At 40.3% G+C, this 14,041-nt stretch overlaps 1 protein-coding gene across 5 annotated transcripts in view; it reads right to left on the reverse strand.

Moving 5' to 3' along the window:
• Nucleotides 1–13,869, reverse strand: part of SKIC3 (SKI3 subunit of superkiller complex) — a 51,757-nt gene extending 37,888 nt beyond the window's left edge. For 4 of the 5 annotated variants that reach the window (XM_057398383.1, XM_057398381.1, XM_057398382.1 and 1 more), the window contains exons 1-11: nucleotides 13,771–13,869; nucleotides 12,218–12,285; nucleotides 11,670–11,764; nucleotides 11,031–11,174; nucleotides 9,899–9,990; nucleotides 9,391–9,466; nucleotides 7,296–7,436; nucleotides 4,261–4,359; nucleotides 4,062–4,170; nucleotides 2,149–2,289; nucleotides 539–640 (exon numbers count right to left, since the gene is read on the reverse strand). In XM_057398383.1, the coding sequence (XP_057254366.1) occupies nucleotides 539–640; nucleotides 2,149–2,289; nucleotides 4,062–4,170; nucleotides 4,261–4,359; nucleotides 7,296–7,436; nucleotides 9,391–9,466; nucleotides 9,899–9,990; nucleotides 11,031–11,174; nucleotides 11,670–11,759 (994 nt within the window). In that variant the 5' untranslated portion in view covers nucleotides 11,760–11,764; nucleotides 12,218–12,285; nucleotides 13,771–13,869. Of the gene's footprint in view, nucleotides 1–538; nucleotides 641–2,148; nucleotides 2,290–4,061; nucleotides 4,171–4,260; nucleotides 4,360–7,295; nucleotides 7,437–9,390; nucleotides 9,467–9,898; nucleotides 9,991–11,030; nucleotides 11,175–11,669; nucleotides 11,772–12,217; nucleotides 12,286–13,770 lie in introns of all 5 variants that reach the window. The other variant, XM_057398380.1, reaches the window with a different exon arrangement.
• Between the last annotated feature and the right edge of the window lie 172 nt (nucleotides 13,870–14,041).

Here is a 14,041-nt window from a genome sequence, read left to right on the forward strand (position 1 = left end):
ACACCTAGCCTTGTGGATCTGTAGAATCACAGAATGGTTTGTGTTGGAAGGGACCTTAAAGCTCATTTAGTTCCAAGCCTCTACCACAGGCAGGGACACCTTCCACTAGACCAGACTGCCCCAAGGCTTGTCCAGCCTGGCCTTAAACACTTCCAGGGACGGGGCAGTCACAGCTTCTCTTGGCAATCTGTTCCAGTGCTTCAGTTCTCAAGTGTTTCAGGCAATTATCTGCAGTTTGGTGGAGTTGGTCAACCACCAGCTGAAGAGGCACATCAGAACATGCAAACCTTCTAAATATTAAGCGTCAGACAGATCTCTGGTCCTGATCAGCCAAGTTTTGTCTCTTTTGCTGAGCAGCACAAGATGCTTTCCAGCTGTTGTAAACCAAGAGAAGCAGGGGACACCAGCACAAGCCATAAAACTGCACAAAGCAGAGGACTACACTATCTACTCAAATCTACCATGCAAAGGCCACACTTGGCCACACTATATGAAGAGGTGTACCCCTGCAGTTACTCTTTAGCTAGTGAAAAGCTACCTTGATTGCAGGACAGGACAGCATCTCTGTGTTTGTGAAGTTTCATCTGTGCATCTGCCAAATAATGCCATGCTGCTGGACACTGGCTTGTCTTCTGCAAACCTAATAAAAGAAGTTTTAACAAGGCACTAAAAAAAAATTGTTTAAGGCTGCAAAAACACTGAAGATGCTATAATACCATATAATGCCATCAAAACATATTATCAATCAGATAAGAAGACATGCAGTTAATTTTAAATTTGAGTCTTATTTTAAACTGCATTAGACATATGGGGTTTCATGCAGTAAGGCAATGACTAAGAAGTATGTTAGCTTCTGTTAAACTTCATTTTGCATACAAACTTACATATGCAGACAAAAAAATGGCAAAAAGCAAGGAAATATACAACACTGGTTTAAGGTAACTTTTGTTTCAAAAATAAAAAAAATCCTTCACTTTGATTAGACATGAACATCAGCAGCCTGTATATTATATGGATTTTACTAGAAACCAGAAAAGGCATACAGAACTTCAAGACAGCAAAAAAATGTTGACAAGAGTATTTGACTAAAACTTTCTAATAAACCTGCCTTAATTGAAGATTCAGTAATATAACTGTATTTGAGTCTTCTGAGACACATATATATTACCATTAAATAATGCCTTGAAGATTCAATGCCTAAAATGCAAATACTTGGCTTAGTGGGAATGACACCGTCTCCAAATTTTATCCATTTACAATATTATATCAAGAGCCTTCCCTTTGCATTCTCACCTTCATAAGCAGAGTATTACATGTAAAAGTAAAAATAAAGAAATAAAATTATTTGGGAGATGAATCTTTTGCCAAAACTAGGATGTATATTTTTGTCAAAACATCCAAAGGCAATTTAAGCCAGGAGAATTTGCTTTCCATGGAAGACTTTTTCCCTCTTGAGCACATGAAATTTTTATTTTAGATTTTAGGTAAGACATACTGTTTCACTGTGGGCAAGTTACCATAGAACACTGTAGAATATTCCGAAATCAGATTTCAGAAACAATCTTATTCTAAACCTAGGTGAAAGGATGCAGGATATCACAGCATAGCCTGACTGACTCATAACTACTTAGGTCCCAAATGTTTATTTGCCCAGCTTTCTCAGTAAACTGCTTTGAATACTCCCTGACTGGCACAGTTGAAAATGGAGACTACTTCTTCAAATGATGTAACTTTAAAGAGAAGTCATCTTTGTTCAGATATAGAAATGCAGTAACTAGATTAGAGAAACTGCATTATGTTTTACTTCACAAATTCCACATTCCTTCATTAATTGTTACTGCTGTATTTTCTGCTTCATCTAGGTATTTCCCCAATAACAGTCACATTAGAAACAAAGTTTACAGTTGACCACGTGAAAATACTACGAAGCTGACTACAACAGCAATGACAGACTTCAGAGATGTTAGACTTAAAGCCATATTTAAAAAATATTCAATGCTCAGAGAAAGTGATGAGTATTCTTTTAAAATCCACCTGATCTTGGAACGGGCAAAGTACTATGGAAGCATGAGATTCCCAAAATATCCAGCATAAAACTAGCTGGTGTTTAAGTTACAGAGTACTTATACTGCTTTATTAAATATTTACCTTCAGTAAGACTCTTAACAGCCTCCTTGTATTTCTTTTCTTGGAGGCTTTTTACACCAAAACCAATAATGCTTAGACCATTACTTGGGTCCATCTCCAAAAGCCTAGAAAAACAGCACAGGGCCTCTTCTGACAAAGTACCTGGTTTCACAAAAAAAAGTATTTCATAAGAGTTTTAGATAAAAAAAAAACAACAAACTCAAAACCACCCAACAAAACCACAAACCACAGCATACTTTATCTACATCAATAACACCCTTATCCTTTGAGCTTAAAGTAACAAATTAATTAAATGATTTTTTTCCAAAGGTACTACCCTCCACTCCCAAAATAAACCCCAAAAATATGCAGTAATTTAAACAGCCAGTAGCACCAAACAAAATACACTTTGAGTCTGAAACCTGAATTTCTAAGCATTTGTGTTAAAATTACTACAGGTATACTCCCTTCATTAATAAAAACTAATTTCTTCATCATCTTTTCACATAAGCCCAGCTAAACACCCATGTCAAAATTGACCACTTATATATTAATTTCCTTCCAGAGCAGGCCTACAAATTCACTGTGATAAGCTTGCTGAAACAGCCTTGCTGTGAACCACATCATTTAATGCATTTGCTTAATTTTAAATGATGCTACTAACTTCTTATGCTTGTGTTTAGTTGTGATTGTAGACTTGGCTGTCCTTGCTTAAAGCAACCATTGTGACTTGCAGCAACAGTGTTTGAACTATTTTCTTCTTAAAATTATGGATTCACTTGCCTTTGATTTATATCTGGTAAAGGTGACTAATAATGCATCTGAGTTACAAGCCCACAAGTTTGGGACACAGAGAACTATGACATGGTTGGAATGACACAGATATAAATAGCTTTACTAAAACTAAAACATTATTCTTCCCACCCTAAGATGGCTGTGGGATGGTGAGATATTGTCAGAACATTGGTATATAAGAACTGTGCCAACCAGATCCTTCATTTTTTTGGAAATCAGTTTCTTCATGCTTCTCTGAAACATAAAGTATTCTTATATGGAAATGAGGGGCCAGGCCCCATTTGCCTTTATCCTTTCCAATCAAAGTGAAAAACTCCCTCTTGTTTTACATTGCTATATTATTTCATGAAGCCTACCTTCAAAACTGGAAAAGGCATTTTTCTACCTAAGGTGAAAGCTGTACTTCTCTTTACATAAACCAGAGGGGGCTTGTCCTCCATTTTCTTTCCTTGTTTTAAAAAGAATTAAAACCAAATTCTGATGCCTTAAACAATAAAATGAAAAGACAAAAATTCGGCAGTTACCTTCGAAAATGCTGAGAAACTGCCCAATACTATCACACTGTTGTTTAGTGACCTACTGAAAATAACAGTTGTATACTTTCAGATCCCTGCACTACTGAACATGTTGTGTTTTGTTTTCTCATAGATTCTCCTTCTCTGTGTAAAAGAAAATATTTACACAGGTCTGTTTATTCCCTATTCACCAGGTATTCTTTTGAAGGAAGTTTCACACAGGTTTGATTTTTTTTTTGCCAAGAGAGATTTTCTGTGTCAAGAATAAACTAAGTATAGCCTGTCCTCAGTCTTAGAGCACCAGTTAACATTCCCAATTGCCTCTTCTAAGCTGAAGACAGCTAACCATTTATTCAGACAGACCGCTTCAGGGTTTTGTAAGGCATTCTTTCTTTGCGACTGTACATTGCCAGAATTGGACTTAATTCACATATATTTTTTTCCCATTTACAGTCACCACTTAGTTACAGAGCTAGGAAATACAAAAATCACAGAAACAAACACCTTTCACTTACTAGACAGGCAGAAATGTAATACAAAAGTAGGGTAAAAACTTGTAAAAAGATTGTCACAAAGCTATAAAATAATTTAAGCCCCAAAACTGTATAAATCCATCCTACTCACCTGACTGAACAAAATGCAAGCAAAGTGCTTCTAAAGGATAACTCAGAGAAGGATACAAAGCCATCATATCATTACAGGCTTTTTCCAACCTAGCTGCTTCATGAGAAAACTTGAAAAGGAACAAAATTAATAGTTATTTCTGTGAATTATTAGAAGTAAAATATTACATCTGCTCACTGAGGAAGACAGATACCCTTACTTTTGACAAGCACTGAATGAAGTCCTTGTAAAGGTTTTGGTGGTCTTCACCAGGAATAGTATCAAAAGACTTCAGAGCGTGTTCAAATGCAGTCACAAGCTGAAACAAGAAATAACTATGAGTGCAACAAATAGTGACCCATAGACCAGAATATTTCAGTTGGAATGGTCTCGCAACAATCATACAGTCCATCTAGATGAACTACTAACCACTTCAGAGCTGATCAAAATTTAACATGTTATTAAAGGCATTGCTCAAATGCCCCTCAAACACTGACAATCCTGTTCCAGGGTCTGAACTCCTTCTTGGTAAAAAAATGCTCTCTCATGTCCAGTCTGAGCCTCCCCTGCTGCAGCTTTGAAATATTCCCACATCTCCTGTTCCTGGATCCCAGGGAGAAGAGATCAGCACCTCCCTCTCCACAACCCCTGCTCAGGAAGCTGCAGAGAGCAATGAGGTCACACCTCAGCCTCATTTTGTCCAAAGGAGATTAACTCAGAGTCCTAAGCCGCTCCTTGAAGGACAGGACTTCCAGCCCTCCCATAGTTAGGTGGACAGTTACATGTTATTATCTGTATCTTACTTATTATGTTTACACTAGTACTGTGAGCAGAGGAAGTCACAAATCTTTATTCTGAAGTAGTACTCAAATATGATCCAAAGCACACTGTTTAGTACAAGACGGGGCAGTAATATACTGTTTCATAATATAAGACTGGTATAAGGAAGTCAAAATTTGCAAGAACATAGGTTCTTCTTCATACCTAATCCCACTTAAAAAAAGATAATCATAGAACCATAGAATGGTTTGGGTTGGAAGGGACCTTAAGCTCATCTAGTTCCAACCCCCTACCACAGGCAAGGACACCTTCTACTAGAAAAACAAAGACTTTGGTACCACAAAACATAGGTTACTATCCTCTACGGCTAGCTGTTATCCCTTCCCCCTGCTCTAGTTTAGAAAGTAGTCTTTTATTTCTTGACTCCTACATACTAATGAACATGGGCACTGTAGACTGCAGGCTGCCAAACAAGCAAGCTAAACAAAAAGTTGACCACAGCTTGTCATAAGTGAAATACTGAACAGGATGCTGCCTTCAATGCCACATCCTTCCAGTTTCTGGTGCTTTACTCAAAACTGCAGTAAAATGAACTGCAAATTTGCACAGGAATGCCAATCCTCTTATTTATGCAACTTTTTCTCAATTTCTTTCCCCAAAAAGAAAGCAGTGCTGACTGCACTGCTCATATCACAGCTATCTAAATCAAATATATATATAACAGCCAGTAAGTCAAAGTGTTTTCCTTCTCAAAAAGCAGAGATCCAGATTCAATTCTCTGGTGTCTGAAATTAATTCAGTTTAATTCTTTAACCTCTTTTAATTCTTTAACCAGATTTGCAATAGGAATTCTACCCTATCTATTGAAGAAGGCTCATCTTGCAAGAACAGTTAAATCAGATAAAACTAAATTAACTTTGGCCATAGAGAACACAGGATCAGTATAAGTCATGATAATCATCCTGTTTGCTCCAATTAGCTTTGACATTCTTCTACGCTATCTTAAAATCTACAGGAAAGAAGAAAATTTAAATTAAAGCATTGCTATTTAGGATAAGGACAGGGTATGAAGAAACTGAAAATCTGTGCTACCTCTTCCACCCATGAGTAAAGTAGGAGGCAGTTTCTTCCTCCGAAGAATGCCTGTATTGGGTTTACATGGCAAGGTTTTGGTAGCAAGGAGGTGAGGGGGGACTACATGGGTAGCTTCTGTGAAAAGCTGCCAGAAGCTTCCCCCATGTCTGATGGCCCCAGGGCAGGCAGCACCAAGACGGACCCACTGCTGGCCAAGGCCAAGCCTGTGACTTCAGTCACTTCAGAGGTAGCACCTCTGAGATAACATATTTGCAAAGATGGAAAAACTGTGTGTGCAACTGCAGCCAGAAAGAGGAGTGAGAATGTGTGAGAGCAGCAGGCCTGTGGACCCAAAGGTCAGTGAGGAAGGAGAGAGGAGGTGTTCCAGGCGCCAGAGCAGAGATTCATTCCCCTGCAGCCCATGGTGCAGACTGGGGTAGATCAGATATCCATCTGCAGCCTAGGGAGGACCCCATGCCAGAGTAGGGGGAGGCCTGAAGGAGGCTATGACCCAATGGAAAGCCCATGCTGGAGTAGGCTCCTGGCAGGACCTGTGGCCCCATGGAGAAAGGAGCCCCCAGTGGAGCAGGTTTGGTGGCAGGACCTGTGACCTCGTGGGGGACCCACACTGGCACTGTCTCTGCTCCTGAAGGGCTGCACCCTGGAGGGGACCCTCACTGGAAGTTTGTGAAGAGCTGCATCCTGTGGGAAGGACCAATTTTGGAGAAATTGGTGGAAGGCTGTCTCCTGTGGGAGGGACCCCACAGTGGAACAGGGGAACAGTATGAGGAGTCCTCCCTTGAGGAGGAAGGAGCAGCAGAGACTGCGAGTGATGAACTGACCACAATTCCCATTCCCGATCACCCTGTGCCACTGTGGCGGGAGGTAGGGAATTTGTGAATGAAATTGCAGCCTTGAAGTAGAAAGGAGGGGTGGGAAGAAGGCTTTTTATGTTTTGGGTTTATTTCTCATTTGCCTACTCTGATTTTGATTGGTAATAATTTCCCCAAGACAAGACTGTTTTGCCCATGAAGGTAAGTGGTGAGTGATCTCTCTCTGCCTTTAGATATACTCACAAGCCTTTCATCATATTTTCTCTCCCCTGTCCAGCTGAGGAGTGACAGAATGGCTGGGTGGGCTCCTGCGGAATGCAAGAGGCAGTTAATGAAGGAGCTCCAGGACAATTCCTTGGATTTAGGCACCTTATTCCACCTAAGGCCTACCTCAGGCTGCTACATCCTGTTTCTGTCAGAAGGTAAAACCACCCCTTTTTCCGAGAAGTTTAGTACTACTGAAAATCAGTGAAACAGTCACAAGATTTGCACCATTTTTAAGTCTCTGCTTGGTCTAGCTGCACTATACACATGATGTATCTAGATGAGTGGAAACAATAAACATTACCAACTGCTCAGTCTTCTTATCCTGGTACTGTGTACTGTCTTTCAGTAACTGGATCATCCTTTTCCAAAGCTGATGAAGCTCTGTATTTTCTGCACCTTCCTTTTGCTTCATGTTTATTAGTTTCTGCCATGTTTCAGCCACCTGTCAACAAATGAACCATGCTGTCACACTTCAAAGTCCTGGGGGCCTGATACAAGCTTTCTAAGTACTGTCAACAATTCCACCCTAGGGTTGGCAACAGAGTAACACTGAAAGTAAGGACCCAGATTTACCAGCTTTCTGATTAAAACATATACCCAAAGCAGTAGGTGGTACCTATTGCGGTCCACATTCTAAGGTCCAGTAAATAAGAGAGTCTACATCAAGAGCATGAATTCTCACTCTGGTTCCTGGAGGAAATAACAGTAAAAACACACCTAAACAGTCATCTGATAAACTCTGACATGGAAGTTTTGTCGGATCTACAGCAGCAGTCCATGTTGAAATTCCACCGTGGAAAAAATAACAGAACTGAGAAAGAGGCAACAGGACTCTGATGCCTAATTTGCGATTTCCTGTTGAACACAGAGCAAGTCTGCCTTCATATGCTAAACTACTAGCATTGTGTTTAGTTTCAGAAACTAGTATACGAAGAGGCTTTGGAGCCAATTAATAGTCTTGAGTCTGATGCTAAGTTATATGTGAAAGTTTTCATTTTCCACTGTTGGAGAAAAGGAGAGGAGATGACTTGGAGTAAAACCATGCACCAGCTTGTAAGAAATCAACCTTCTTAATGAGTAAGGAAAGACTGAACAGCAAAAATACGTATCCTAAAACTTATGCTGATTACTTGTCCTGGGTTCAGCTGTAACAGGTATTTTTCTCCTTCTCAGTAGCTGGTGAAGTGCTCTGTTTCAACCTTAGTCTGAGAACAATGCTCAGACTTTAGCCTGAGGTAATGCACTGATGTTTGAGTTGTTAAGAAATGCTTACCCTGATCAAGAACTTTTCAGTCTCTCCTATTCTGCCAGCGAGGCGGGGCACAAGTCAAGAGGAAGCAGAGACAGGACACCTAACCCAAACTAGCCAAAGGGGCATTTCATACCACAGCACATCATGCCCAGTATATAAACTGAGGGGAGTCACCCAGAAGGCCCAGATCACTTCTCGGGTTGAGCTAGGGATCAGACAGTGGGCAGTGAGCAATTGTATTGTGCACCACTTGTGTTTATTGGGTTTTTGTTTTCCTTTCCCTTTTTAGTTTTATATTATTTCCCTTATCATTATTATTATTGGTTGTAGTAGTAGTAGTTCTGTATTGCACCTTAGTAACCAGACTGTTCTTATCTCAATCCATAGGCATTACATTCTTTTGATTCTCCTCCAAGAGCTGAGGGAAGGAGAGGAATGAGTGAGCGGCTGCATGGTTCTAAGTTACCTGTGGGCTTAAAACATGAAGTTACTCGAGAAGCTACAGGCAATGCTACTGTTGAACTGTTCAGACATTCAACAGCTCCATCTAGCATTAAACCAACAAGACTATTTCTGCAATGGTCATGCTGACATGGATTTCTAGAGTGTTGGGTGGCCTGTCCTGGAGTAGCTTTGCATGTCGTTATTGCTGTACATGGACTGCAGTACATAATGCACAGGTAATCAAGTTCAGGTTGTGTAGAAATTCCACCTTACCCTCTGTCATTAAGTATCAGGAATAATCTAGGAAGGGATCACCACACCAGTGAAAGGCTAATCAGATACCTAGAACTAGCCAAGCTAGGCAAAGGACACCCAACTTACACATGTAAAAGTGTATTTGGGATAATGCCTGACTTCTAGAAATAAAACAGAAGAACGATGTTCTACCATTTCAGCCTGTATACTATACATTCTTTGTCAAATTTTGTCAGCTTAATGGATTGCATTCATGTCTTACGCAGTGAAAAAGAAAGCAATACAATTAAAATCAGCTCTTCCTGACTGTGGGCCACAAGGAAATCTTAACTGGTCTGTGGCTGCAAAAAAAAAAAAAAATGGGGATTCCCTGATGAAAAGTAGTTAGTTCTGATTAAATGGAAATTCCATGTTTGAAGAGAGAAAGCAAAATTACTCAACCTACCTCTAAGTATTTTTTTTCTTGATGATATAGCTCTACAAGCTTGGTACATACATCACACCATTTCTGCTTGTCACCACTAGAAAGGAAGAAAATCCCACACAAACAAGCTAAGTTTTCCAGCTGAGAGTTACATTTGTTTTGAAGTGCACCTATATAAACCAGATGACATACATTCTGTCATCTTAAAGCAGACAAAAATAAGCCTACTTACTAATGCAGACAATGAACTATGAGAGCTGAATGCTTCAATGCAGAAAGTTTAGAGAGAGGACATAGTATAACAGAATTTTCTCAACAGCTGACTTTAAGTTCAATTTTTCCAAGAGTTTTTGCCTTATCAGAACGGACAAGATTAAGAAACCTTATACAGGTACAGACAACTTTAGTAACAAGTGCTGAAAGCACAGATGTTACAAGGCTTTAAAAATAAAACAACTCTATCCTGTGTATCAGCAACAGTATTCATTGAAGATCTTAGACTGAATTGATGGTATTCAGTATCTTTTACCTTGCATAGAGTTCCAAGAGCTTTTGGTAAACATCTGCTAAGTCTTCTTTGACATCTGTTTGGTTGGATTTCTCATATAAATTTGCTAATCCCTTTAGAAAAAAATATTTGAAATGTAAGTAAGATTTTCTGTCAACGGTTGTATTATGAGAACACTGCAAGAGTTCTGCCTACGAAAGTTACTCAATGCCTTCAATGGGGTCAAGTATTAAAATCATAATCTCTGAGCAGAATCTATGCTGATACCTCTGTAAAGCCTTTTGAATCTACTAAGTTTTCCTCACTTTCTTAACTAATACCAACAAATACTTGAAACTTGCATATGCTACATAATGTTGTCTATGTAACAGACAATATACAAAGCAAACTGTCACGTGATAAAAGATGTATGTCCAAGTATCATACTATCTTGCATAGTAACAAAAAGCCAGAATCTGATTGCAAAAGTAAGGAAATTTCAATATGCCTTGAAATACTGCACCAATGGTTATGCTTTAAAAAGGTATTTATATTAAAAGTACTAAGAACCTATCTTCAAAAAGTATCAATTGTTGGTATCAGAGATAGACTTAATGTACAATTTTATGCTTCACAAGTCTCCAAACAACATACTTGTACACTGTAACTATACACTGTTACTGGTTGTCATGAATACACCACCCAGCACACAGCTACTTTAAATGTATAGTATTGTTTTTAAACAATAACAAAATTCAGTAACAAACCACTCGATGCTGGAAGCTGGAAAAATATGTTAATAGAAAAAACATTTTCTTGCCTATGAGAGCATTGTTAAATTTTCCTTGAGCTAGACACATGGAAACTCCTAAGCATGGATGAATTTACTGTACTGTTTCAATTTATGTTCTCCCTTTCATGCTTCACTGCTAACTAGTGTACACAAGAAATAAAATCTTAAATATGCTGAAATTGAAACTTACCCTGACATACAGGCTATGTAGGCACTCATGACTTAACTTTGAACACAGAAACAATACAAACCTCAGCTACTCCAAAGCTTCAGCAGAATCGAAGAAGACACAGTACAAGTCTCAACTCTGCTTTGTTGCAATATTTAACTCCATAGTGACAGTTTTCAGGCAAAGAAAAAGTTAGTCTGGACAGTCAGTACCTGCCATGCCAGTAACTGGTTCGGTTCAAGCTCAACAGCCTTCTTATATGCTCCTTTGGCCTGATCAGGCTGTTCTAACTCAGCAGCTGCCACGCCAATAAATACCCAAGCATTGTAGTTATTTTTTTCTTGCTTCAAGACTGCCTAGAAATATACAATTTTAAGTGAAACTGATGAATGAAATGCATCTTATAGATCCATGTATTGAGTTTTATCATTACAGTTGGGTGAATTATTCAACAACTTAATACTAGAAATAATTTTTAGAAAAAGGCTAGGATTAATAACTTCAGCTTTTCATATCAGACAATATTTCTTATCTGAACTGTAGGAAAAACATCTGGAGCTCAGCAATTAAAGCACTCCTGTCAAGGTGTAATTTAGAAATTTTTTATCTCTATCATTTTAGAATTAATGTTCTTATTGTCACATATAAGCAAATGCAAAAGCAAGGAGAATAAAAGCTTACATGTGGGCAACAAACATGAATGATCAGTGGAGTTAGACTTGAAAAATCAATCTCAACTATTATACCAATATGGTACTCCACACTCTGCATTACTACACAGCTGTAGGGATATGGGAACAGCAAGGCAAACATGCATAAAATATTACCTTCCAAATAAAAAAGTTAGTTACCTTGCAATGTTTTAAGGCTTCTTTATATTCTTTATTTCGTATTGCTTCTCTAGCACTCTTTAATGCTGCCTTCACCTCCTTATTTGACATTGTGGCTATTAAGTAAAAATATATATAATCATTTCTTTCAGAAAGATATACTGAACTCAAAATGTTGGTTATATCCCACTAGAATTACATAGAGAGCATTCAGAACACAGGAATATGCTGCAGTGTGCCAAAATGGATTCAGCACTAAAAACAGCCGAAACAGGTAATATGCTTAAAATTCATAGAATCACAGAATGGTTTGGGCTGGAAGGACCTTAAAGATCACCTAGTTTCAACCTCAGTACCTTAGGCAGGGACACCTTCCACAAGACCATATTCCTCCAAGCCCTGTCCAACCTGGCCTTTAATGCTGCCAGGGACGTGCCATTAGTTACTTACAAATTAGTTATTTGCATTCAGCTCCAGCACAGGATTAAGTCAGTAAGGGGTTCCTAAGGATCCTAAGAGTTTTTCTTGGGCGTTACATACAGCAGCACTGTGGCTAGGCTGTCACCTACCTTTAGGTGTGGTCCACAATGCTCTCCTCCCTTCACACACTTATGGCAGACCCTCCTTCTCACTATGGCTGTAAAAGTGAGAAAGAATAAAAACATTTAAGGACACAGCAAAGAGGCTTCATGCTCTGGAAGTCTGAAATGATTATGTATTATTCTGATGTATACAGTTAAATATTTTGCCTCAAACAAATTTCAGAAACACCAACGTCCCACACAACATCCTTGTCTCTAAATTGGAGAGACATCAATTTGATGGATGGACCACCTGGTGGATAAGGAATTGGCTGAATGGCTGCATGCAGAGAGCTGAGGTCAATGGCTCAATGTCCAACTGGAGATGGGTAACAAGTGGTGCCCCTCAGGGGTCAGTGTTGGAAACAATCCTGTTCAACATCTCTACTGGCGACATGGACAGTGGGATTGAGTGTGCCCTCAGCAAGTCTGCCAATAACATCAAGCTGCGTGGTTTGGTTGATATGACAGAGGGAAGAGACATCCAGAGGGACCCTGACACGCTTGTGAGGTGGCCAACGCCAACCTCATGAAGTTCAACAAGGCCAAGTGAAAGGTCTTACACCTGAGTCTGGGAAATCCCAGGCACAGCTACAGGCTGGGTGGAGAACTGATGCAGAGCAGCCTGTGGAGAAGGACTTGGAGGTGCTGGCTGAGGAGAAGCTTAACATGACCCAGCTTCTGTGGGAGATTGAGCCCAGAAACCCTCCATGTGCTGGGCTGCATCAAAAGGAGCATCACCAGCAGGTAAAAGGAGGTGATCCTGCCCCTCTACTCTGTTCTCATGAGACTTCACTTGGAGTACTATGTGAGGTTCTGGTTTCCTCAACATAACAAGGACATGGAGCTGTTGGAGAAAGTCCATAAGGGGGCTACGAGAATGATCAGGGGACTGGAGCACCTCCTGTATGAAGACAGGCTGAGAAAGTTGGGGCTGTTCAGCCTGGAGAAGAGAAGGCTGCATGGAGACCTCATAGCAGCCTTCCAGTATCTGAAGGAGGCCTATAGGGATGCTGGGGAGGGACTCTTCATTAGGGACTGTAGTGACAGGACAAGGGGTAATGGGTTTAAACTAAAACAGGGGAAGTTCAGGTTAGATATCAAGCAGAAGTTCTTACCCGTAAGGTGATGAGGTGCTGGCACCGGCTGCCCAGAGAAGCTGTGGCTGCCCCTTCCCTGGCAGTGTTCAAGGACAGGTTGGAGCAACCTGGTCTATCAGGGTGTCCTTGCCCACGGCAAGGGGTTAGAACTGTAAGATCTTAAGCTCCTTTTCAACCGAAACCATTCTATGATTCTAGAGTCAACACTGCCTAAATGGGAGGAGGCTGAGAAACAACACCAACGGTGCAGGCACTGAGAGAAACAGGAACAGGAACAAGCTGAAACACAAAAAGGCCTTTTCACATCTAAAAGGCAAGAGATAAAGAATAGGTGAAGGGCCTAGAAATAAATTAGTAGTGAAAGGACACAGGAAGAGAGGGGATTTCAATGATTCCCCCAAGAGTCTAAAAAAAATAAAATAAAAAAAAAGTTAAACTTACACTGCCCAGCAGCTCCTACAGATAAATCTGCTTCCTAAGAGGGCAAAGGCGCCTCAACCACCACAGACATCCCCTCCGCCGACATTTCCGAGCCTAGGTTCCGTTTACACCTAGAGAGAAAGTAGGCCCCACGTCAGCGAACACCCGCTCGGCTCCCCAGCTCGTACCTACAGCGGAGGCCCGCGGGGAGAAGTGACACAGCGCAGGCGGACCCACCGAGCACGGCCGGCTCCCCCGCCACAGACCGGGCCGCAGCAAGCCAAGGCGAGCC

This window comes from Pezoporus wallicus, unplaced genomic scaffold (genome assembly GCF_028554395.1).
Source record: "Pezoporus wallicus isolate ANWC-B61680 ecotype Strahan unplaced genomic scaffold, APGP_CSIRO_Pwel_v1 contig_6580, whole genome shotgun sequence".
NCBI classification, from domain to species: domain Eukaryota; kingdom Metazoa; phylum Chordata; class Aves; order Psittaciformes; family Psittacidae; genus Pezoporus; species Pezoporus wallicus.